The 27,198-nt window shown below is 39.1% G+C and overlaps 1 protein-coding gene across 11 annotated transcripts in view; it reads right to left on the bottom strand.

The window, feature by feature from the left end:
• LOC124111827 overlaps window positions 1-27,198 on the bottom strand; it is a 229,313-nt gene that overhangs the window by 35,710 nt on the left and 166,405 nt on the right. For 10 of the 11 annotated variants that reach the window (XM_048384512.1, XM_048384511.1, XM_048384508.1 and 7 more), the window contains one exon: window positions 2,841-2,974. In XM_048384512.1, the coding sequence (XP_048240469.1) occupies window positions 2,841-2,974 (134 nt within the window). Of the gene's footprint in view, window positions 1-2,840; window positions 2,975-7,725; window positions 7,836-27,198 lie in introns of those variants that run through there. The other variant, XM_046471666.2, reaches the window with a different exon arrangement.

The following is a 27,198-nucleotide window of genomic DNA, read 5'->3' on the forward strand; positions in this document are numbered from 1 at the left end:
CTGCAGACACAGAGGGCATCGGTGGGCACCTACACATAAAGAACTGGGTGCACTTTGGACTATATTAGTGTTATTATCAGGGTATGAAACTCCCAAAAAATTCAGCCAGACCACAGGACTGGCTAGCTGAAATACTTGCCAGCCCTGACCAAAACCTGCCTGCCCACTATAATCATATGTTGCTCAGGATAAGCTAACAGGGTTTCTTTTTGGTTTCACCATGTGGTCATGGTTTCATAAGGCAGTCATGGTTTCACTAGGCAGTCATGGTTTCACAAGGCACTCATGGTTTCACTAGGCGGTCATGGTTTCACAAGGCAGTCATGGTTTCACAAGGCAGTCATGGTTTCATAAGGCACTCATGGTTTCACTAGGTGGTCATGGTTTCACAAGGCAGTCATGGTTTCACTAGGCAGTCATGGTTTCACAAGGCAGTCATGGTTTCACTAGGCAGTCATGATTGCACAAGGCAGTCATGGTTTCACTATGTGGTCATGGTTTCACAAGGCAGTCATGGTTTCACTAGGCAGTCATGGTTTCACAAGGCAGTCATGGTTTCACTAGGTGGTCATGGTTTCACAAGGCACTCATGGTTTCACTATGTGGTCATGGTTTCACAAGGCAGTCATGGTTTCACTAGGCGGTCATGGTTTCACTATGTGGTCATGGTTTCACAAGGCAGTCATGGTTTCACAAGGCAGTCATGGTTTCACTGGGCGGTCATGGTTTCACAAGGCAGTCATGGTTTCACAAGGCAGTCATGGTTTCACTATGTGGTCATGGTTTCACAAGGCAGTCATGGTTTCACTAGGCGGTCATGGTTTCACTAGGCGGTCATGGTTTCACAAGGCGGTCATGTATTCACAAGGCAGTCATGGTTTCACTAGGCGGTTTCGGTTTCACTAGGCAGTCATGGTTTCACTAGGTGGTCATGGTTTCACTAGAGGGTCATGGTTTCACTATGTGGTCATGGTTTCACAAGGCACTCATGGTTTCACTAGAGGGTCATGGTTTCACAAGGCAGTCATGGTTTCACTAGAGGGTCCTGGTTTCACTAGGTGGTCATGGTTTCACAAGGAAGTCATGGTTTCACAAGGCAGTCATGGTTTCACTAGAGGGTCATCATTTCACTAGGCGGTCATGGTTTCACTATGTGGTCATGGTTTCACAAGGCATTCATGGTTTCACTAGATGGTCAAGGTTTCACTAGGCGGTCATGGTTTCACTATGTGGTCATGGTTTCACAAGGCAGTCATGGTTTCACAAGGCAGTCATGGTTTCACTAGGCGGTCATGGTTTCACAAGGCAGTAAAGTTTGTTTGGTGGAAATTAACCTTAGGTAAACACTGAGAAGGTATCTGATTTCATTATGTTTCCTGCCGGCCGGCATATAACTTATCCTGACTAAGAAACCTTGTAAGAAATAAGTGTCTGGATTACTAGTCCCTTACTTTCTCTCAGGTCAGTGGTTATTATATTGTTTGTTGTTTCTAAAACAACAAATAAGCATACAAAATGACTGTGAACATACATTTTTGTTCCCTCCCCCAAGAAGTTTCCTAAAGTGACACATCATCACACTGTCCTCGTGATAAAGATGACACAACAGGATTTCAGCAGCCACACAGTATGACATTACGATGCTATATATATCCCTTGGTAATTTACAGTTTCCGCAGATCACAAGATATCTGCTTCCCTGTCAAATATGATGAGTTAAGCCATGCTTCAAAACTAAAATAGCTCACTTTTCATTTCATTCAGACATTTTATTCTTACTTACATAAATCTACGAATGTAAAACAGATGAATTTTTTATGTCTTAAATCATCCTCTGTAAGAATTACAAGCCAGCATAAACGATAACATTTAGCAAGCGTTGGTGCCAATTTGTGGGTGAGTGAATGTTGTTTTATGCTGGTCAGACTGATTCCAGCCTGTATACTGTAAGTCCAGGGCATAACAAACCAATGGTTGAAAGCAGGAGTTCAGATCTATGTTGTCAGGCAGACAGACAGACAGACAAATTTATTCGGTACTTCAGGCCACCGGCCCATAATGGCATGGAAATATACTGTATATATATTCGCATGCAGAGTAGATTTAATAATGATTTACCGAACACTGTGTTTCCGTTCGAATGTTCATGACTTGGAAGAGAAACTTACCTAAGCTTTTTATAATTTATTCGTTTTCAGCTGACATAAGTCTTATAAAATTCTCAATAGAGGGAGGGGTAACGAGACGCTTGGGGAAAGGGTTTCTTCTTGCTCTAGAATACTGGTCACAAATCATAAGAACATGGAATTCATCTACAACATGGTTATGTCCCTTCATGATCTATGTTGTTGTGTACACGGACTTGGCCAGGATCTCATCTCACAAATCTATGACTGACACTACTCCCATCATGCAATATTTTCCTTGCACCAAGACATTTAGAACTGTTGTGACAGGACCTGGAGTCAATCAGTGATCGTTTCATATAATTTTGATCATTGTTTTGCTATTATGCCCTATGGAATCTGTTTCTGCCGATATTAGAGACTGATCATTGGTGTTAATGTTTGTTTGTTGCTTAACACTGCAGAGCAATATTCCGTTTAGATGACGGCGGTCTGTAAAAAATTGAGTCTGCACTCCAGTGATTGACATCATGAGCATCGATCCACACAATTTGGATCTGATGACATGCATCAACCAAGTTAGCAAGCCTGACCACCTGATCCCGTTAGTCGCCTCTTAGACAAGCATAGCCACCTTTCATGACAAGCATGGGTTGCTAAAGACCTATTCTACCCCCGATTTATGTCTTGAATTATATGATGCCTACAACTTACATCAACTGTGAGATACTGTCGTACATCGCCCGCCTCTCCGAGCTGGTTGATGATGTCGCTATGTGTGCTGCTGCGACTGCCGCCACTGCTGCCGCCAGACGACCTTGTATGAAGGTCATGGTTATGCCCTGGACCTGAAAGAAAACAAAAACATTTAACATTTATAACTCGGACAAACTTCTAACATTCAACAATATACTCAGCAGGCCTTGCCATATTATTAAACTCTGCCCAGGAACTGAACAATAACATGGACATTAAAAACACACCTTTCTATGGTAGGACATGTGTTAATAATTTAATTACATATACTGTATTTGATGTAATAAGTACCCTGGGCACTTAGAAATAGGGTGCCCTTATTAGAATATAATTTTGGTAAGGTAAAAAAACCAGAGTTGAAAGATCGTAAATTTCGTGGTTTATGCTGACAGCCTGAAATGATACAAAAGAAAAGTATGTGTGTATCATACACGACAGATTTATTTTCCAGAATTTAATTGCCCATAATTAAGGGTGCATATAACACGAGTGCGTATTATACACAAATAAATAAGTCTTGTGAACATTGATCAAGCAGAAGGGGTGCTAATTGGGATTGTTCTCAAGCCAATATATGTATCAGCAAATATTGCCGTGGGCGCTTATTACGTTGAATGCGGAAACATAAATAGGTCCTACCTTTATGATATTTCATACAAATACTGAAAATGTGGTGTTAGTTTCCTCACACAAGAGTGTAGGTATTACTGTATTAAGCTTATGATAATGGAAAGAGTATTGTGGCTTTTATTTATAACTGATTTATTCATTTTTCAGTGTATAAAAGTAGAATTTAGCTCATCTGTTAAAAAAGAGTATTGTTCAATCTGGTCATTCCATCAAAAAAACTAGGATTATTTTTTTAGTTGGTCAGTGACTTTGCTAACACAAAATAATGAAAAAGAAGGGGAAATTATAATATGAAGGTCGAACTAGTCCCTACTACCCCATGTTTGCTATTGGACTGAAAGAAATGGCGGCGGGTGTGTGTGTGTGTGTGTGTGTGTGTGTGTGTGTGTGTGTGTGTGTGTGTGTGTGTGTGTGTTCGACTTAGGGTGATCATGTGTAATCTTATCCTCATGATGTGAATGGTTGTTTGCATTTTCCGTCGTTGGTTTGTCTGGTCCAAACTTGATTATTTAGAGTGAGCAAGTATATTATGTTTTTCGTCGCTTTTAGCAATATTCTAGCAATATCACGGCGGGGTACACCAGAAATGGAACCCATGTTGGGAATCAAACCCGGGCCTTCGGCGTGACGAGCAAACGCTTTAACCACTAGGCTACCTGACTGCCCATGATTATTTAGAGGAAGACATGATACAGCTGGAATAGTGCTGGAACTGCAGCCTCACTCACTCACTCACCCACTCACCCATTAGAAAATCAGCAAAGAAAATATGCAATGTTCCTAATCAAACCTACATGGTATATCACAGAAAATGTGATAACTCCAAAACACCAGTACATACGACCCACTGCATCACGCATGACAACCAGCATTCTGATCATACCAGCATCACTCTTAGATACATCACATTTACTTTCATCTCTCATCATATTTGTCTGAACGAAACAAATTTACGTCTCTTTATCTTTCAGAAAAACATAAATAATATTAGGCAAAAATATTGCCCACTTGTGAAAACATTTAAACGTGCAGTAACTAAATGTTGTATTAACATTAACCAGACATCCAAATACAGGGCTGCTAGATCCACAGGTTAGGCTTATGTTGTCAACAACCCAGTGTTGTATGAATCAACAACGACCAAGGAAATACATTCTCAAAACACGATCTGCACTTGAAGGAATTTCACCAAGGTGTTATATCAAAGCTTCCTCACAGATACAAATTCTTCCTTAAAATATTGGTGAAAAACTTTTGATGATTAACAGAACCAAACAGGGAGATCCTTGGCTTTCACATATATTTATCTTGGTTTTCACATATATTTATCTTGGTTTTCACATATATTTATCTTGGTTTTCACATATATATTTATCTTGGTTTTCACATATATTTATCTTGGTTTTCACATATATTTATCTTGGTTTTCACATATATATTTATCTTGGTTTTCACATATATTTATCTTGGTTTTCACATATATTTATCTTGGTTTTCACATATATATTTATCTTGGTTTTCACATATATTTATCTTGGTTTTCACATATATTTATCTTGGTTTTCACATATATTTATCAAATACCTTAAGTACAAACATGGAGAAGTGCCCAATTAGACAAGAGAAACATTTTGAGTAAAGGATTGTTCTTGTTTAAATTACCCTCGGAGACATACATTTTGAAACATACTTTTGAGCATTTTCACTCAAGGATAAATTTTTAAAATATTAATTAAAATATTAATTAAAAGACATAATCTACTTTAAAATGATAATACCAATTAAACTGTACATAACTAGTTTTCTCACAGAAAAGATCACATTTAACATATAAACCACATGCCTTTCATTGTGTAAAATACTTGTACACCCAAATCTTCAAGTCATTTCTGAATCCTTGCTCTCAAACACTATATAAGACTGTGGTTTGCAGTCATCTACACATAAGATTCAGGTAACACTTTGATTGACAGCCATGTAACGGCCTTTATCTCCAGGTGAGAATTGAGGAAGTGGTTAAAGCTGCCAGGTGATTGTGGTATTTGTCCCGCCTTTGTCTTGATTGTTCGAGAAACAATGGGCCCAGCTGAAGCTCCCAGCTGGGGGCAGGTGAATTACATGGGATTACACAGAGGACTATACAACTCCTGCATTCCTCCATGGGTGTCAGTGGAGCCCCACTCAAATCAATGTTCTTGATTGATGGTACAGATTCATTGTGAAATACGCAATGTTTACCATGTTTAGCGTTCTGCATGGTCTTATCTACTTGGAGGCCAAGCCAAGTTGTTTATTGTTTTGTAGAATATGATGGTTATGTAAACATGGAGCAGGTTACCATGGTTACTTGGAGGAATGGGAGATAAAGAAGAAAGATAAGGGGCATGTATGTTTGTTTGTTGTTTCACACCACACTCAGCAATAGTCCAGCTATATGACGGCGGTCTGTAAATAATCGAGCCTGCAACTGGGATTGATGACATGCATCAAACCAAGTCAGCGAGCCTGACCACCTGATCCCGTTAGTCGCCTATTACGACAAGCATAGCCGTCTGTTACGACAAGGATGGTCGCCTTTTACATCATGCATGGGTTGCTGAAGACCTATTCTACCCTGGCCCTTCTCGGGTCTGTCACATGTGGTCCAAGTGGACACCCCACCCCCTTTTTTTTGGACACCCCCCTTTTTTAAATCCTGGTCCTGACCATTTCTAATGTGCATCAGCCAAAAAAGAAAAAAAGAAGCAATTTGTTGCATTCACTTGATGAAGATACAGATTTTTGTGTGTTCTATTTATGTATAAACTGAAATAGGAATAACATACCTTTCAAAGTAGCATACAGTTTAAAAAACATAATCACATATTTGAGTATGGATGATATGAAGTTGGGGCATAAAAGCGTTCCTGAGAAAAAACAACTTTCAAGGTTGCAAAATGGACAACTCTATGGCCATTATGAGGGACATCTTTTTGCTACTCCCTGATAAAATGATTAACATGCACTCTAATATACATCTCACCAACAACTGATTACCTTTGACGTACCACATGTGACTTAATATCAAGTTTATACTACTGTATAGCATAAATATTACTGCTGCTTGTTCAAACTTTGTCGTGGAGAGATATTTATATTGGCTCTGCCTGTTTATCAATCCATTTTCACTGTACCAAGTGGAAATAAATACTGTTTGAAAAAGATGATTAAAACATCTGTAATAACATTATTAGTTTTACCTTAGACAATATCAAATCTCTATCAGAGTGAACTCACAAGATGTAATAGCACAGAGCAACAAAAGCATAACATCGTTCACTATCCCTGAAATACTTCAAAATAACTACAGGTTCATGTTCTGAATTCAAAGTCACAGAAGGTCAAACGAAATGACAGTGACATATCAGTCCTGGGCTAAAATATGCCCCTCTGCACAGATTTACATTTTGATGTAATGTGATGAAATCACATATTCACACCTTTTGCTCTCAGAGACAGGAACTTGTCAATCAAACAATTACATACTATTTTCCTAACAGAGATTACATGTGACAGATAATGCCATCAGAGCTTCTGTTACAAGTCAGAATAGATAGTAGTGTCCTCTTAACATAACTATCTCTTTGTTTCAGAAACATGTATTTGCCTATTTGCCATGGAGTTTTGCATAAAGCATAAATCAGTCTGTCTATAGTCCAGATTATTGTTGTCAACCATTTTGCATAATAGAAACTGTAATATCAATGACAACAGTGTTGACCTTTGAACTTTAATCTTTCAATCTGATGTTTTGGTAGCATCTGAACTAAAACATCACATTGAAAAAATAAAAAAGTTTAAATCCATGTCAACTGTCTTCATAACCAAATATACCAAGCACAAAAAGAAACTGTGCATATGATCTCCATTTTGTGCATTGTATATATACATCGCCAGGCAACATGTAAGATAAAATCATATGCACAGTATATTTTTGTGGCTAGGCTAGTTGCAAAATTATTATCACATATCTAGAGAAATAGTGTAAACATGGAATGTATAATGTCATAATAAACAGTAGCAAATAATAATTCATATTCACCAAACCTGTTGTTCAGCACACATCACCTAAGCCAAATCAAGCATCAATGTCTAGAGAGTTGTTTTGTTAAATACACTTGAAATTTAAAGCACTCCTTCAAACTGTGACGTTGCAAACTGACTTGGCACCTACCAGCAACACTCCTCATTTCCCCTGTGTCAGCCTGACCGTGTGCCAATCTCGGAGAATTACAGTCTATAGTTTATAGTATAGAGTAATTTACAAAGGTCATATGTCGACTACAATAGCTGCATATTGATACACGCCCAGCTTGTCACATGCACCTGTGTAACGTTACCATGTTCTGCCTCAGTGTAGCTCGCTTGTCCTAAACAGCAACACTGTGCCCTGTACAAAGTGTTTTGTTTGTCTCAAGGAAGCATTGCCACTTATCTGACCACTAGATATCCATGATAACACTTTAACACTCAATGGTTTTCAGTTAGGTGTTTATGGGAAGTAATGCACACTGTTCCAGCATAATATGTGTGTACTTCCTTCACTAATAAATTAAAGGGATACATGTTTAATGTGGACACGTAATGTGGGGCCATATTGCACATGTGCAAGGCTTGTATATGGTGAATAAATAAACTGCATGCCGAGGGAAAAATGTACAATATTATTCCTTCACTAAATTCTGGTTTGCAATGTATGTCGTTGATAAGGGAGAGAATTTATGGATGACAACTTCTTTATTATGAGGAACAGAGTGTTTTGGAGTACATGCTTACTCCTTCACCAGGTGTATCACGTCTAAATGCCTTTCAAAGACTTGATATGTCATTGATGTTCAAACAAGACAAAAAGTGAGCTGGGCTCACTAATTCCCCCGATTTCGACTCCCAACATATTTCTAAGTTCTAAACATGGAAAAAGCAATATTTTCTCAGAAAATTCTTTTTGCACTGCATCTCTCCTATAGGTAAAGAAACTGTTGGAAAAGAATCCATGAAGTAGTTTTCGAACTATAGGTCGCACAAATGTGTAAAAAAGGAAAAAAGCACAACATCAAAAACATCATATTTTTTCTGAAAAAAACACATATCAAAATCAAACTTTGCACTGCACCTCTCCTATTAGTATGGAAACTGGTCCCTAACTTTGAAAATAATCCATGCAGCGGTTTTCTAGTTATAGGTCACACAAATGTATAAGTAAAAAAATTTGAAAAAAAGCTTGGTTTCTTTTGGAAAATCCAAATAATGAAATAAAACTTTGCTCTGCACCTCTCTTATTGGCAGAGAAACTGTAACCCAAATTGGTAAAGAATCTTTGAAGTAGTCTTCAAGTTATAGGTCACCGAAAAAAGTCTTTGGTAGGAGGGACAGACAGAAGGACTGATAGAAGGGCAGGCGGACAGATGGACGGAATTCCTTGGTATAACTATATACGTCCGCCCTCTAAGGTATTATCATGAATACTGCGATAATTTTTCGAACAAAAGAAACTTCCAATCATGTCCTGTCTGGAACATTTATCTATAGAATATTAAAAATTGTAAATATTGGAGCAATGATACAGTGATTGCCTCTCTTGTTCTGAGTCCCGGACAGTGGGTGCTGACACACAGGGACTCATACAACAAGGATGCTGGTGTGGATGTAACCTGCTTCAGGAGACCCATTGATCAACTAAGCAAATTTGTTCCTCAGGGTGATGTATCCATTCGTTTTTCTGCCATGTGTTATTTCCTGATTCCAGTTTTTGAGAAAGACAAATATTTTTATAGTTAATTAATCGGATATTTTCTTATGTCTGGGCAAACATTTATAGCCAAGGATAAAAAAAACGCAAATAAATTCTTTTCCATTCTGACCCCCTTCTTCTGTGGTTGCTATGCAACATGAAGATAGAAATGGCATTACAAATTGAACTACATATTTTTAACACTACCTACATTTATTTCTAAATTAGTTAATATATTTATTAATATTCAGACATATATCCTATATTTACTTTTCAATTAATTAATATATTTATTAATATTCTTATTCAGCTCCCTGTCGTGTTTGTATTGATATTTTAATATTACACTTTATTTTTTGGTCAGTGGGTGGTCAATACGTTTTCGTTCAAGGTCCCAGTGTTCATAATGGCCGGTGGGACTTCACAGGGCCATGTTAAGTGTATGTCCAACAGTGAAGGGTAAAGGTCAGTAGCAGGCAAATAGCCCTGTTTTCAGGAAGTGGACGCAGGCTGGAGCCTCCATCTACAGCGCCTGGGGTCAAGGCAAGATCACCATTATGGAGTTGGTAGTGACCACTTAAAATTGTTTATTATAGTCTCGCCATTTGTACAGTACACATAGCATTAGAAAAATGTATACATAACATTTGGTTATAAATATTGATATATATTCGTGGTTAGATATGGGAAGATATAAATGTTATCAATCATTTTCCTAAGTATTTTGTTGTACTTGCGAGATGAGATGAGGAGAAAAAAATCACTGGACTCGTCATGTTTACTGGCGCTTACCAGAAGTGTATCAGTGGAACAAGCATCAAATATAGGAATGTCCTTCAAGTGTCTACCATAAAAGCATAAATGACCTCACATGTTGAAACCCTGATCAAACTTTTGAGCAAGAGTCAAATTACGCTTTTTGAAATCTTGGGAAGAGCAGGCTGGAGTTGATGGAATATTGCTCAACACATATACAGAAAGTTGACTATTGGAAAGTAGAAGTCATCACTCTTGTCATACAGAATTGTGGACATGGTGGAGAGGTGTTTTTCTATTTTTATGCATAGATCTTAAATATGGCACAGATGAGGAAGTTTGACACGGCCTGTGTGACAGTTGCTGTGATGGACCATCCCCTGTCACGCACAGCGGACAACACAGCGGACAACACAACAGGGACAAGCCAACCCAGATGACACACCTAACCATCATTCTACTGATGTAGATGATCTATACTTCCATAACAGATAATTTAAAAGGAAATACTCACTTGATGAAATGTCTATGTTGAGAATTAGAAACATTATACAACATCCAGTTTAAGTGAACTAAATGCTTTCAAAGACATCCTAATGGCAGAATATTTACATAAACATAAACCAATAGGGTGTAGAACAGCACCCTGCTGTATCCCATACATACAAATATTAAACATACTTGACATTCTAGAAGTTGGTGAGTAAATAAGAAAATCTACATCGAAACATCACTAAATGCAATAAACCAGAAGAGTGAGTGAGTGAGTAGGGTTTTACGCCGCTTTTAGCAATATTCCAGCAATATCACGGCGGGGGACACCAGAAATGGGCTTCACACATTGTACCCATGTCGGGAATCGAACCCGGGTCTTCGGCGTGACGAGCGAACGCTTTTAACCACTAGGCTACTCGACCGCCCCTTAAACCAGAAGAAGTTATCCAATAAGTTTTATGTTTTCTTATTATAAGACCAAGATGTTGAGTTTCACCTAAAGATCATATGTATACATAAATAAACATGGTTGAGAACAGCACCCTGACTTATACAACAAAAACAATACCTCACCCACAGCCTTCTTTCATGCCACGGTCACATGCTCACAATTACAAGAACAATGGGTCACTGTGCCTACCTCTTCTGAAACAGATGTACACCATGTGCCCCAGTCCACCGTAAAACCAGGTAATTAAATCTGCAAGATAGCTGTCAACACCTCCAATATATTCGGTGTGTATTGCCAAGTGAATATGCACTGGTCTCAGAAGAGTCCAGACATGCTCAGCAGATTGTGTGTATTGTTAAGTAAACTCGTTATCCCTCCTCAGGTGGCTGTTTAAGAGGCACACACAATACCTGTCGTGGCATTTGTTTAGATTAACCACTCTTGTCATCAGCACATGTTTGTTTACCTCCCTTAGCCGTGGAGGAAGAGGAGGACATGATGGTCTCAAAACATAACAAACATTACTGGCCTGAAAGCAGACTGATAGAGACGACAGGGCAAGTCTCTCCTGGTCATTCTACTGGTCATTCTACTGGTTATTCTACTTGTTATTCTACTGGTCATTCTACTGTACAAGGGTAGAGTTTACTCTTGGTGCTCACTCCAGAACACAGCTAAAAACTACTTGGTATTTTGACATGACACTTAAACTGTATCAGCATTTGACTTAACTCATACTGAAGACCTATTCTACCCCAGAATTTCATGGGTCTTACTCCTGGTAATTATTCTGGAAAACAGCTGAATAACTACCTGGTAGTATACAGAGCCCGAGAAGTTTTAGAGCAATTGAGTTTTTACTCGAAAGTTTCTATTTTAATTGGGTTATTACATTTTTTATTGGGTAACCAATATTTTTTCACTCATATATTCATCACTCTATTGGTTTTTCCCCCAAAATGAGTTAAGATTTTAAGATTTAAAAAAAATATGAAATAATGTTTCAGATGTATATAACTGTTCTAAATATAGACCTGACTCGGAAGGTAAATTAGCTTGTAAATGAGTTCCGGAAATTAGCTCTGTTGTACACATGCTCAAAACGCATTTACATGTGCTGTTTTTATACATTTGATTTTTTCATTTAATGCATGCATTTCTGTACACAAGTTTATTGAAAGTAATTGGGTTTTAGCATTTCTTATTTTTTTAATTTATTTATTTATTATTTTTTTTTTGGGGGGGGGGGGGGGGTATTTTACTCAAAAACGCTGCTTTATATCTGTAGCTCTGATTATATCATAACACTAAACTGTACAAACTCCTAACTTAACTCATAAAGAAATAGAATAATCCAAATACACTTACCAGTTTGTATTCTCATGAATATTTCTGTTTGGCCCTGTTTTGAGCACACTGTTTAAAATAATGTTTAGATACACTTTATAGATAATAGTGACATATCTTTCTTGGGAGTTTTACAGTCCTTTTGATGTAAAGGTGAACAAACGACTCTGGTTCTCGGAATCTGCAGATATTATCAAGTCCCAGTGTAGTAAAGGTGTATCCGTTGACTGATTCCTCCCATTCAACACCTCTGATGTGAGAACCACTGCTTCACATCCACTCCAATTATCCAATAAACATGTCAGCCAACATCTCAGAGCTGCCAGTACCTCACCAGATTCTGCAAAAATCATCTACGTCTAGACATGTGATGAGGATTGTTTCATCCAGGCTATCCAACAAACATGTTAATTACATGAGCCTGGTCTGAAATAACACCACGATTGATCAGTCTGTGACCAGGAAGCAGAGGGGTACATCCAATAGGCCAAGTATCTAATTACACCAGCATCTTCAAATTATCACCTCTGTCTTGGTAACCAATCCATGCTGTACCAATCACAGCTTCCACTTCTAAAGTTCCACACCACTGAACGTCAATTTCTTCCGTCTAACACCATTCTCTGGTCAGTTAGCTAATGTGTTGACCATTTACACAGCAGCTTTCAAAGTTATCCCAGCTTATAGATCCACATGTGATGTGGATGGAGGGAGTCTGATACACTGCAGAGTATCCATTCCTTCGGAGGCAAGCACAATGATCTCAGTATTCCCTTGGGTCAGTCGTCCAATCTGTTGACCATTGCCCGGCTTCTTAAAGGGTATCCTAGATTCCTGACATCCTTGTGTTGAGGTGTAGATACTGTTACATTACAGGGTTCAGTTAATGAGAGCCACACAACGTCCTGAGCCCACAGGTCAGAGCCTCCACACTGGACACTGAGTGACCAACAAAGCAGTTGTGCCCTTACTGAATCTACATCCCCATAACAAATAAACACCAGAGCCCTGCCTGTCTGATCAGGGCCAGCTACACTAACAAAGAACTCTGTGTCCAGTGGTCAAACATGCTGTGTGATAATGACCACTATCAACAGGGTGGCGTAAAGTGACCCTTCGCCTCCACAGAGGGGTTCTATAGGGCTGTAATTACTGGCTGTGGAGAAGTATTACAGCACTGCGGTGTCAGGGAGGTGGAGAGCTTGCTAAGTATTACCTGGGGTGTTGGTGTTTAGTCATAGGATAGGATAACATTGTGCATGATATATTGCCCAATTCACACCCCAGTGTTTAATATCGTAATCACATGTTGAACTGACTGTCAAGCTGCCTGACATGCTGGCACTGACAAATGATGTAATCAAACAGTGAACTCAGCAGCCAAGCATCTTGCTCTTGTATGAAAACAACTGTATTTCTGATAGATAGTTGCAAGGAACATATGTTCTTGAATAATAGATGAACATGATGTGAATGTGGCAAAAGGGGAGGAAATTAAAATTTTAAAATTAACACAAAAAATCACAACTTTGGGATGGTTTGTTATCCGGTCAACAAGTAATTGAAAACACTGTCTTCATATTCTGATTAGCCTTGCTCCAGGGCTCTATAGTAATTTTATTCTCCTGATAGCCAAGTCTAGATATGAGGACAGATTATTATTATTAGTGAGTGAGTGAGTGAGTATGGTTTTACGCCGCTTTTAGCAATATTCCAGCAATATCACGGCGGGGGACACCAGAAATGGGCTTCACACATTGTACCCATGTCGGGAATCGAACCCGGGTCTTCGGCGTGACGAGCTAACGCTTTAACCACTAGGCTACCCGACCGCCCCTATTATTATTATTAGTAGTAGTAGTAGTATCTTATTATTATTATCATATTATTATTATTATTATTATTATTAAAAGTAATAACTATTGCCTTAGAGACTTGTGAAAGTCTATATTCAGATTTGTATGTATACTTTGATTTGTATTTAAATTAGGAACAATTGCACTGATAGAAGTCAGAACAAGTTAACTTTTCCAACATGGTGATTGTAAGCAAAAACAATTTTAATAAAAAAAAAAGTTAAAACAGAATGACCTTTCTGGGTACAACAAATGCAGACACTACACCAAGATTTACTCAAGCGAGGACATGTTCAAAGGAATGTGTTTAATTTCACAGTTATCCAACCTGGTTTCACCCAGCCAACACATCAAAGACTCCATTGTTTCTAAGTTAAACATCACCCAGCTCTCAATACCTGCCTGACAGAGGACAATGAACAGACAACAGCACTCACCTGACAGGTAAACCTAATTACAGGTGTGTAAAGGTAAGTCACATGTACAAAAAGGCATTACTATACTCAGTGTTTGAACAGGCTGAAGTCCCTAGGGGGGTTTACACCTGTGATGTTGATCAAGCATGACCCCCTGAATAGACCAACAGGTAGACACTGGAATATACTGTTTGCCAACCACACATTGCAAGTCCTTGTAAAAGGGTTTGAGTTAAACAGGTCATTTGCTAATAAAACATAACATTACCCTTATGGATAAAAGTTATATGTGAAAGCTGAATGGTCAAAATAGAAAAAAAAAAATGGAATATTTTTAAGCTGAATAAAATCCTATGAACTTATTTTTTAAAAATCATTTGAGTTTTCTTGTTAAGTTAAATTACATTCATTGTTTGTCTTGTGTAGAACTCAATTATTTATCTCATACTTTCTAAAACATCAAATAGGGACAAGTTATGAGTGAGTGAGTATGGTTTTATGCCACTTTTAGCAATTTTTCAGCAATATCATGGTGGGGGGACACCAGAAATTGACTTCACACACCGTACCCATGTTGGGAATCGAACCCGGGTCTTCGGCGTGACGAGCGAATGCTTTAACCACTAAGCTACCCGACTGCCCCGACAAGTTATGACATCTTACATTTGCTTGTTTGTTTGTTTAACACCATATGCAGCAATAGTTCAGCATTATAACGGCGGTCTGTAAATAATCCAATCTGGACTAGACAATCCAGTGATCGGTATCATGAGGATCAATCCACGCAATAGGGATACAATGACTGTGTCTGTTCAGGTGAACAATTGACTTGCCTTTGCATGTGTTTGTGATGGGTGCTACAGTTGGGACAGGGTATGCGCTCCATTTCACGAACACCTGGTATAATCACCAACTGATAGTGATTCACACATACTCTGATGCTCATGACTTGGATGGAATCATACAAGGGACTCTCCTTTTAGCAGAGATTTCCTATGACTATAACAATGGTTTTGCCACTTTTATCTACACAAGGCACTTATCACAGGACCTTTACTTGGTTTTTACCAACAAATTAGTTTTAGTAAGTTGAAATAAAGTTAAATTTGTATATGTTGACAATAAAATTATAGTATTTTTGTCATCTATTTTGGGCGGCTTATGCACAACATAAAACTTTTTTTCTATTTGTGTTTTTTTGTTACAAGGATAAACAGAGAACACGAAGGGACACTTGAACCTTGCCTTTGTGAATTGAAAACCATGGGGTCGTTAATCCCCTCTAGACATACATTTGAGGTGATAAATGTATGCCACAATGAGCATAGTCTTCTGTTAGCCATACCAGCTAAATTGGAAAACAATTTGCCCAAGTATCCAGAGCGTAGGATCTCACATAAAAGACGGGGTGAGAAAAACACGATGCCCAAATTGTTGGTAATACCCGCCCCCAGAAGGTACATTTCCTTCCGATGGCTACATCAAACAAGATGGCAACTGATACAAATGTCTGGAGGCCGAATAAATAACCCAGACAATGATTGGACAGACCAAAGCTCTGTGGTCAGGATCAGTAGGGAAGCCATGCTATATAGTCCTTGACATCAAATCTCAAAAAGGAATCATAGGCAGATCCAGAGGGGGGTCTAGGGGGTGAGGATCCCCCCACCCACCCATTCAAAATGAAAACTAAACTGTAGCATGTTGTAGACAACCTCCAACCCTCCAATGAGAGACGATTTTGCTTTACGACCCCTCATTTTTAAAAATGCTGGATCTGCCCTTGCATATTTTCTCATATTTTTTACTCCTATATATAATAACGTCATATTTCAGCAGAATCAATTTTAGTCAAAAATTGTAAGACGTCCGAAGGACAGTTTTACATGAATACACAGTGCCATTTAGAAAGTGGTCAAATTTAACAAATGTTATAATTGGGATAACACTTTCTTAGTAAAGTACAGATTCTTGTACTTTTTGGGGTTGAGTCCCATCTGGGAATCGAACCCACTATGCCAGAGTGAGGCACCTAATCGCCAGCACACAAAGTCAGCGATCTAGCCCACTCAGCCATCGGACGGGACTCAACCCCAAAAAGTACTAGAATCTGTACTTTACTAAGAAAGTGTTATCCCAAATATTTCACGTTTAACAGTTTTACAGTGTGGACCAGGGGTGCTGATATATACCGGTACTACTCCACTTATAGTAGTGTCCATATAGGAACTGACAATGGCAGATCGTTTGGAGAAGTTGCCATACAAACAGTATCGATATTACCATGACACTTTCATCTTCTTTTAAAATGAAAATAAATTGCTTGTCGTAAAAGGCGACTAACAGGATGGTCAGGCTCGCCGACTTTGATGCATATCATCATATCCCAATTGCAAAAGTATCCACAAATTGTCATCTTCTAAACGTCTTTGCAATATGAAATATCTAAATATTGATCAAAATATAAGTAATGAACAAAGAATCGTCAGGGTTACTAAACTTGGTGATGAAGAACCAGAAATATTCAAACCAACTTTTGACTCACACAAATTATTTATAAAGTCAGATGGAGACAAGATATTTTGCTCTACCCTTACACTAGAATAGGCTTCATGTCCACTGACCATTCGAGCTTACAATATTCCTAATTCTGTGATTTTCTCTAGGAATGAGTCTTGTTACTTAAACCTACTAAATTAGACTAATGATGTTCTCAACAGTGTAAGTGGGTCCTTCAGCCATAACACACAGCAATTTATTACTCAATCAGAACATCCAGGGGATGTATTACCCTCCAACCAGGGGCAGGAAGCGGTCAGCTGCGAGAGAGTGGACGCAGGGTAGTGCCTACTGGGCATCCAAGTGTTATTATTACTGTGAATATGACAATATAGTCATTAGGACACTAGCAATGACCATGCTTGCTGCTAGCTCACCGACCTGATTGGTCAGCTAATGAATACTACTGTCTTGACAACTAGTCCGAAGGGTTTAAAGTAAGGGCATCGTTCCACCAACTAAATGACTGCCGGACTTGGTGGTAATGATGGATATCTGTGTTAATCAAGTATATATGAAACCTAAAAGATATTATTTTATTTATTTATCACTAATCTGATGGTATGATCATGTGATAATTTATTTACAAAAGAATAAGCATTCAGGATGCTAGAATATTCAAGTGATGTTTCATGAAGGCTAACAGCAGCACATGATATGGAATCTATTTTGGTGGGCACTGAACAAGTCCTGTTGACATGATAAAAACACCACTCAATCTTCATCAATTTCAAACAAAAATAAGAAATAACAGATCAAAAGAAAATTTGCCCACTGATGAAATCACACTCCACAGACCAAGTTTCTCAGCGAATCAATATGGAATAATTCAATCCCATAATGCACGGTCCAGGAACTAAATGCAATATACTAATAGGGAAGAACCAATAAAAACTATCTTAATGTCCGGCACTACTGTCATGAAGTCCACGCACATCATTCCACCGACAATTGCCGGACTTCATAACAAGCCTTCATCTGCAATATACTTGTGACATTTACCAGTGCTCAGCGCCAGGTCCTTATTTTATTGGCACATAAGCAATTTGGTTGTGTGTCTGTGCTGGGGTCGTGGTATATATGACAGGATCCTACAGTGAGAGCCAATTGAATTAGCTGTTAGACCCTACCTCCCTCTAGGAAGGGTATACGGACGTTATATCACCTTGGATATGACAGTTATATCATGGGGGAGGAATCAGATCGTTTACACCAGCAGATGAAGCTGAGAAGTACGGCCACACTGATGTCATGTCATGTTTATGGATGTTTTACTCATAAACTAGCTTGGGTTGGAAAAACTAAAATAATAAAGAAATATATCTGAATATGTCCTGGTTTAGGAGGAACAACATCTGTAAAGTTCTATCAGAGAAGATAGAGCCCTCTGGGTCCATGTACTAGGTGTTTGTAGTGGTCATGATAGTTAATACCTTGCAGTTAAATAACGACTTTGTTGTATTTTGTAGTTGTACATATACTCAATGCCAAAAGAAACGCAAATACCATACATGTTGGTTAATATATGAAGAATTACTTTTATTCAAGAGATATTAGATTGTAACAAATGTTATATTTGGGATAACACTTTCATAGTAAAGTACAGATTCTTGTACTTTTTTGGGGGTTGAGTCCCGTCCGGGATTCACACACACACACACACACACACACACACACACACACACACACACACACACACACACACACACACACACACACACACACACACACACACACACACACACACACACACACACACACACACACACACACACACACACACACGTAGTCGTTACATAAGTGCTATAATCTTGGATGCGACGTTAAACCCCATTTCACCTCAGCGTCTAACATAGCACAAATGACAACAGCAAGACATCGTCTGAACATAGGCCCAAGACCTCCTTAAAGCTCTTGTTTGGTCAAATGAGTGAGTGAGTATGGTTTTACACCGCTTCCAGCAGAAAACACCCAAAATGGGCTTCACACAATGTACCCATGGGAAATTGAACCTAGGTCTTCGGTGTGATGAGCAAACGCTTTAACCACCTGGCTACCCACTCTGTTTGGTTAAATATGGACATGTTACAAGCCTCCGTCATGACTCCTGTTTAAAAGTAACGTTGTGACATTATACATTATATCAAAATCATAAGGGCAGTGTTACCTATTGATAATATAACATTCAGTATAGCTATTAAGAAACTTATGGACAGATGTTGAAATGGTGTAAGACAATCTGACAACTGAGCTGCTATAAACAAGCCTTACAAGGCCTTTATTCTCCTGCTACGGAGCTCAGACATGTGAATATTACATTTGAAAAAAAATACATCAAATAGTGTTCCTTAGAAGTCAAAATATTGATTTTCAATTTGCTATTTCCAGACGCTTAATTTAACACTAGAAGTGAAATTGGTAAATAAACATTCCTTTTTGTGAAGCAGCAAAGAAACCTATGGTCACTCAGTGTCAATATCGGTCCGCAGCACAGCCTCCAAACTAAACACAGCGCCATCTTGGGGCATAAACCAATCTCCCAGAGTAATACCAGGGGTTAGGCAACATCACTGCGGCTTCTTCACCATTATTTATCACCCCCGGTCATCAAGGCCACAAATTGGCCACACTCAATCCCGCAGTAACGTCCAGTCAAATGGTCTGACAGGATAATAGTGACCCAATAGGAGCACTGACCGTGAAGAATTAAAAACCTTCATGGTCAACGATTCTGACAGAATAATATTTGTGAAGACTTAGGAGTTGCGAGCAGTAAAGTAAGATTGGGATTATAGGCTGGTCGATAGAATCTTGTATCAACATGCAGGCTAGTTGGTTTTATAATGGATTGTGTGTGTTGAATGGAGTTGATGTGGTAACTGTGGGCGGCAACGGTGATTAGGGGCTTTCATCAGTTGGGGACAGGGTATCAGAGACTAAGTCTTGTCAACAGGGGACGATTGAAAGCGGTTCTGCACAGAAGGTTAAATACTTGCATACTAGATGTGGGTTTTACTTTTTCACCTGAACCACTGCAGGAATGATTATGATATATGTTCTTGGTTTCTTGTTCTTGGTTAAATGTGTTCTTGGTTGAATGTGTTCTTGGATTATAAATGTTCTACGTTTATGTGTTCTTGGTTTATATGTGTTCTTGGATTATAAATGTTCTACGTTTATATGTGTTCTTGGTTTATATGTGTTCTTGGTTTATATGTGTTCTTGGATTATAAATGTTCTTGGTTTTACATGTTCTTGGTTTTAATATGTTCTTGGTATATATATATACCAAGAACATATTAAAACCAAGAACATGTAAAACTATGGTTTACATACATTCTAACCCTCGTCATGTCATTGCAATGATTTAAATGTGATTATTGCTATCATTCGGATATATAGATGACAGAATAAAACCTCTCACTCATTTAAGTTAATTAGTCTTAATGATGTTGTCAGATCTCTTAAACTGGTAATGCAGTTGCAGCTTTAAGTGATTCAAACATTTTGAAGCCTTAAAAAAGCCCCTGTTGACTTTGTTTGTTTTGAACAGCCACTCTCAATCCCAAGTTTCCATGGAAACAAGAATGATGTAAATGTTATGCACTGAACAGTCAACTACCTGTTACTTTCTGTCCCTATCTCAGTTTGCACCTGTGGGTGTGACACTGTGTCACATGACACAACGACGCACCGCTGACGAACTTCACACAGGGGATGACGTGACTAGTGGGCTCTCTCACATCACATGTCAACATAAATAACATTGGGGGTGTTTACTGTTTACTTGACAAACCAAAGTCTTTCATTGAAATATCAATAACGAAATAATACCCTGAATATCACATGAATTAGCATTCCCATGGCCACATTTATTTTTGAGTTTCACACTGCCTGACCAAACATATCTGAACTCCAAAATCAAAATCAAAGTGAGGTGAAGTGAGGCGAAATGGGGTTTAACGTCACGACCAAGATTATTGCACTTATACGTGCATGTACGCTTTGTGTGTGTGTGTGTGTGTGTGTGTGTGTGTGTGTGTGTGTGTGTGTGTGTGTGTGTGTGTGTGTGTGTGTGTGTGTGTGGCTGCTTGTACTCAGACACAGTATACTCCGAGCCAACCATTGCTTGTTTTAGCCCCTTAATGCCGAGTGCCAGACAGGGTAACAACAAGTACCATCTTTTAAGTCTTTTGGTATGATGTGGCCGGGGATCGAATCCCAGACCTTCTGCTCTCTGGGCGGACGCTCTACAACTAGACCACAGAGGCGGCCAAAAAATCAAAGTAAATATCAATACATCATGCACACACACAAGTTAGCATACCATCGGCCATATTGATTTTTGTGTTTCACATTGTTTGATATTAGATAGAATGGACATAAAAACATAATTTATAAATCCTGCAAGCTCAAATACACAAATCTTTGTGACAGATATTGAAAATAAACAAAATGAGAGGTACAACCATTCATAATTACATTCATAACAAGGAATGCCGTTGGTACCATGTTGACGTGATCGAGTCAGTCGCGTGGGCTGGAGAGGGGTGGTCTCTCCATTAATCAACATGAACACCAAACCATCTGAGGATCTGTATACTTAAGGGGACTTTTCCTTTCTCTTTTTGTTACATATGTGGTTAAATTTAGGTCCAATAAAGTTTTTTATCTTTCTCTGATGGTTTACCTGACCAACCAGATTCTAAAACACAAACATCAAAGCGAAACCAGATTAAAAAATATTGCCATGACGCTTTTCACCCTCCATGTCTAAATGAAGGCAAACAAACACCAGTGTAAATATTTCACACCATGTCACAATGACACTTTCTGAGACTCCATCCACCTACTCGCAGCAATCACAGCCAGCAGATGAGAGCAGAGCTCCTAACATGATGGCTCAAGATGAAACTGAAGAAATGGCTTACAACAAAATGATTGTCACTGCAATATAAATGGAATTGACAGCAATTCTGAAAAGAGTCTACCAGAAATCCTCCCATCCCGACCACAAACTATGAACATTTATTGCAGTAAAGACTACACAAAACCAATAGTCACTTGAGAGCAAACTTATCAGGTTTCCATAACCCATATAACGTTTTTTCAGCGAATCAGATAACGACACACACTCCCATTTATTTTACAAATGTCTACAAATTAAATTTGGTCTAAGTCCATCAATTATTTTCGAAGTCATCATCCAGTATCAGTCTCATACAGTTTGATCCTTGTAAATATTGACCGCGGTAGCAGGCTATCACACTTGATCTTTTTTTATGATGAAACATGTTCACGAACCAAATTTAGCTGAATTACATTTTTACTTTTTCATGTTGATCCGGAAACTCATCTCAAGACATATCATAGTTTGGGTTCAAATCCCGGTTCGCCTCGATTATGTTTCTAGGTTTGTCAGCACCATACCCGTGCTTGTGGGTTTCACCAAAGTGGTAAACATCTGAGACCTGCATCACTTCGGGCTTTCCTCCCACATTAAGCTGACACGCGGTGATATAACTGGAATAATGTTAAAAGCGGCGTTAAACCCAACTCACTCACTCACTCACTCATTGTTTGGGCATAATCCTTTGCTTCACCTCAGTCCATCATTGCCGAAGCAGCATTCAGAAAACAGTATCTATACTTTAAATACTCTCATGTGACCTTTGCTGGATTGTCCTCTTAGGGATGTGGGTTTGCAATGACTTATCTACAATTCGCATATGGTCTGAATCAATGGATATTTGTTGAAGTTAACTGGAAACCAGTCTGCAACCAGTGAGGTGAACTGTTACGTACATGGACTGATTTGTCTGGTTTTAACACTCTTCATCTCTCTATCATGATGGACATCCTCCAAAAAAACATAGATAAACTCCATCAATATTTGTCTGGTTTTAACACTCTTCATCTGTCCATCATGAAGGATGTCCTCCAACAAAACATAGATAAACTCCATCAATATTTGTCTGGTTTTAACACTCGTCATCTGTCCATCATGAAGGACGTCTGCCAACAAAACATGGCTAAACTCCATCCATATTTGTTCGAGTACTCATCAGGAAACCAAACAAGGACAGCAGACGGATGATGAGTGCTCAACCATCATCATTAGTTAGCTCACCTGGACGTCTTTTGAGGCCATGTTCTCCATGAAATGGTTCCTATTGGGTCAAGATCACTTGTGATGAATAGAAAACCCAGGACCAATCATTTACTTGGGTAAACGTCACTGCTGAAGCCGATATGATGAAACGTGTGTTGAAAAGTAGAGCAAACAAACTAAAGATGAATGACACACAAACCCAGTTGAGCACACTCCTGTCAGGTACCCTTTATCACAGTTGTTTCAGCCAACCAATCCCCTTTTAAGTCTTCTTACAACAACATATCTAATATATCTAGAAATTGAATCTGCAACTTCACTGGTCTGAGGAAGGTGAGTGAGTGTGTGAGCTACTATTTAACATCACATCAGCATTACTTCAACCTTAGTGTGAAGCCCATATCTGGTGTCCCCCGCCGTGATATTGCTGGAATATTGCTAAAAGCAGCGTAAAACCAAACTTACTCACTCATTATTTCAACCTTATTGAGCAAACATGGCTGTTTAATTAATCAAATGGCAGCTCTTACTTTTTAATGATTGAGACAACATTTCCAGCAATTACAGAGTCTGTTTCAATTACGTCAGTAAATTGTACAAGGGCTCACATGCTGGTGAGGAAGGGCAGGCATTTGCTTCCACGATCCAAAATGTCCACAACCGTCTGGCCATGCATGGACATAATTTCACTTTCAATGGAACAAAAGCTGCCATTAACAAAGTAATTAAGGACAGCGAAGTGGCATTTGTTTAATGTAGCCCACCTCCAAAAGATGCCACTTGCATAGGGATGTGAGGAGATAAAAATGCTTCCCATGTTTACTGTCGACATCCCAGACTTGGAGTAGATATTTGACAGTTGGACATTAAATGTTCCCTGCCTTTCTATCATGCATGCTTTACCTCGTGAGGCCAATGTGAACGTCACAGTATGCTTTACCTTGTGAGGCCATTGTGAGCATCATTGCTTGCTCTACCTCGTGAGACCAATGTGAGCATCACGGTATGCTCTACCTCGTGAGGCCAATGTGAACGTCACAGTATGCTTTACCTTGTGAGGCCATTGTGAGCATCATGGCTTGCTCTACCTCGTGAGGCCAATGTGAGCATCACGGTATGCTCTACCTCGTGAGGCCAATGTGAACGTCACAGTATGCTTTACCTTGTGAGGCCATTGTGAGCATCATGGCTTGCTCTACCTCGTGAGGCCAATGTGAGCGTCATGGTATGCTTTACCTTGTGAGGCCAATGTGAACGTCATGGTATGCTCTACCTTGTGAGGCCAATGTGAACGTCATGGTATGCTCTACCTCGTGAGGCCAATGTGAGAGTCATGGTATGCACTACCTCGTGAGGCCAAGGTGAACGTCATCTCACTGACTCAACCCATGTATGGTAGAGTTGGTTATTGTCTGGATAATCAAGTTTCTGGATTAACAATTCATGGAAACGCTTCAAAGGGCTTCATGGGAGGGACCCTTGTTCAAACGTTGTTTGATCAGGGTAACAACATTTAAAGCCTACGAAAGGCTTTTAAAAAGTTGTTGGACAAGTGAATGACATTTCCAAATTTGATAAAAAATTATGTCCAATGAAATTTCCTATTTTCACTGGTGTTTTTTTCAGGTGAACGCTTGACATGACTTTGCTTGTGTTTGTGATGTGTGCCACCAATGGGGCAGGATATGCTCACCTTTTCGTGAACACCTGTATCATGAGACAATATTTAATAGTGATTCATAAACACATGTTTATAGTATGGTCTGAATCCTGGAAAGGGCTCTGTTGTTTTTATTTCATCACAGTGTTGTGCAGAAAGAATACAGAAGTTGAAAATCATATCTTTTATCTCTATACATTTTTTATGATGCAGATAACTAAATATAAATATAATGCCATGTCATTATTCAAATTTGTTCATCCCCCTACACAGACTGCACCAAATGTCAGCAACAAAGGCCTGTTTTTTATTGTTTTTCTTACTCCAGAATCAGCAATACTAAAGCTATAAAATGATGACCTGTATATAAACATATCTGGACCAGACAAACCAGTGATTGACATCATAAGTAACATTCAACACTCAACACCCTGGACACCCCCCCCCCCCCCCCCCCCCCCCCACACACACTCTCCAGGGTCCAGGGTATCCCCGCCTCTCCTCTCCTCCCCTCCTACACACCTACGTCAGTCTGGGGTTGTGTGGTCGCTGATCGGCAAGTGACAAGACTGGCAGATGGAACTGAAACCCATAATTACTGCAAACACTTGGTCTGAACCAACCAATCAACAGCCCCACTCTAATCACTGACCAGCACCAATCAGACGGACATGACCTGTTATCAGCTGTCATGTGACCATTGATCATTCACCTGACTGGTCAGTCAGATTGGGAATGACCAATGTGGCTTGTTGACCGTTCAGTAAATTGAAAGGAAGGGGGCACTTATACACAGCAGCCATTCAAGGACAAATCTGATTGCAAACAGACCTTTAATTAACCTGACCTTTCCAGATGTTTACAAAAGAAACTTAGATTAACCTTCACTGGTCAAACAAACATGTCTTCTATGGCTTCCAAAGTTGCAAATTTTCCACCATGGAAAGAAAGAGTGAAGTGTCTAGTGACATATTCTGTGTCAGGGTTGACAGAAATTTGTCCGATGTTTTACCAACACATAATCTAGAGTTACGCTACATCTCTGGAACTAGATATGTTGTAAAATAGTTTCTTAGTTTTGGTTGGTTTAACAGAAAACCATACCTGCTAAAAATTAGGATGGCTAAAAATTAAATATTCACATATAAAGATGTGAGCTCTTCCCTCATGTGTTTGCAGTGACTGGAGATCACACTTTGGGGTGATCAAATATATGAATAAGTTTAAAATTAAGATTTAAACTTTAAGATGACACACATTGTTTATTAAAAGACTTATTAAAATAATATATGTAAAACAAACACAATTGGTCTGCCCTCATCATGAATGACCTTTGTTTAAAGTGAGTGATTGAGTATGGTTTTACACTGCTTTTAGCAATATTCCAGCAATATCATGGCGGGGGACACCAGAAATGGGCTTCACACATTGTACTCATGTATGGGAATCGAACCCGGGTCTTCTGTGTGATGAGCGTATGCTTTAACCACTAGGCCACCCAACCGCCTCTCTTTGCTTAAACAAATATATTATATTAATAACTGTGTTGTGATCTTTGGTTATTAATTCTGACACTGTTCTAATCTTTGGACAGATGGACCGAAATGGATCTTAAATGTTATCAGCAACCCATGCTTGCTGTAAGAGGCGACTAACGGGATCAGGTGGTCAGGCTGAAGCATGTCATCAATCACGATTGCATGGATCGATGCTCATGATATCAATCACTGGATTGTCTAGTCCAGACTCGATTATTAACAGACCACCGTCATATGGCTGGAATATTGCTGAGTGAGGCGTTAAACAACAAACCAACCAATTCTTCCAAACCTATTTGTTCCTATTCTGTTCTGAGAAAACATCCTCATCCATACTGATTCGCAACAAATGAGATGTCATGATACGAACAGCTTTCATGCAGATGACACATAATGCCTCTGAATGAAGACAGGTGATGCAGGACAAATCCCTACAAGTCATACTTTGGCTTTTAATGAAAAGTGCCACCAGAACGAATCTACAGAGACATGCATCAGAACTCCACAGCCAATGTTCCAGAACAGCTTCTGGGCAAGTATTGTCTCTGTTGGCTTCAGAATGTATCAATATCTTGGCATTAATGTCAGCTCAGACATTCATGGCCAGATGTTCTTCCGAAAGATGGGAATAGTTTAATTGTGGTATCCCATTTCCCTTTGTGACATCACCCACGGCGCTAGAGACGTGGGTGGGGTGTCATTAGGCCGATTGCTGCCATCCACAAG

Source organism: Haliotis rufescens, unplaced genomic scaffold, assembly GCF_023055435.1.
Source record: "Haliotis rufescens isolate VD_foot unplaced genomic scaffold, xgHalRufe1.0.p SCAF_5, whole genome shotgun sequence".
In the NCBI taxonomy this organism is placed as follows: Eukaryota; Metazoa; Mollusca; class Gastropoda; order Lepetellida; family Haliotidae; genus Haliotis; species Haliotis rufescens.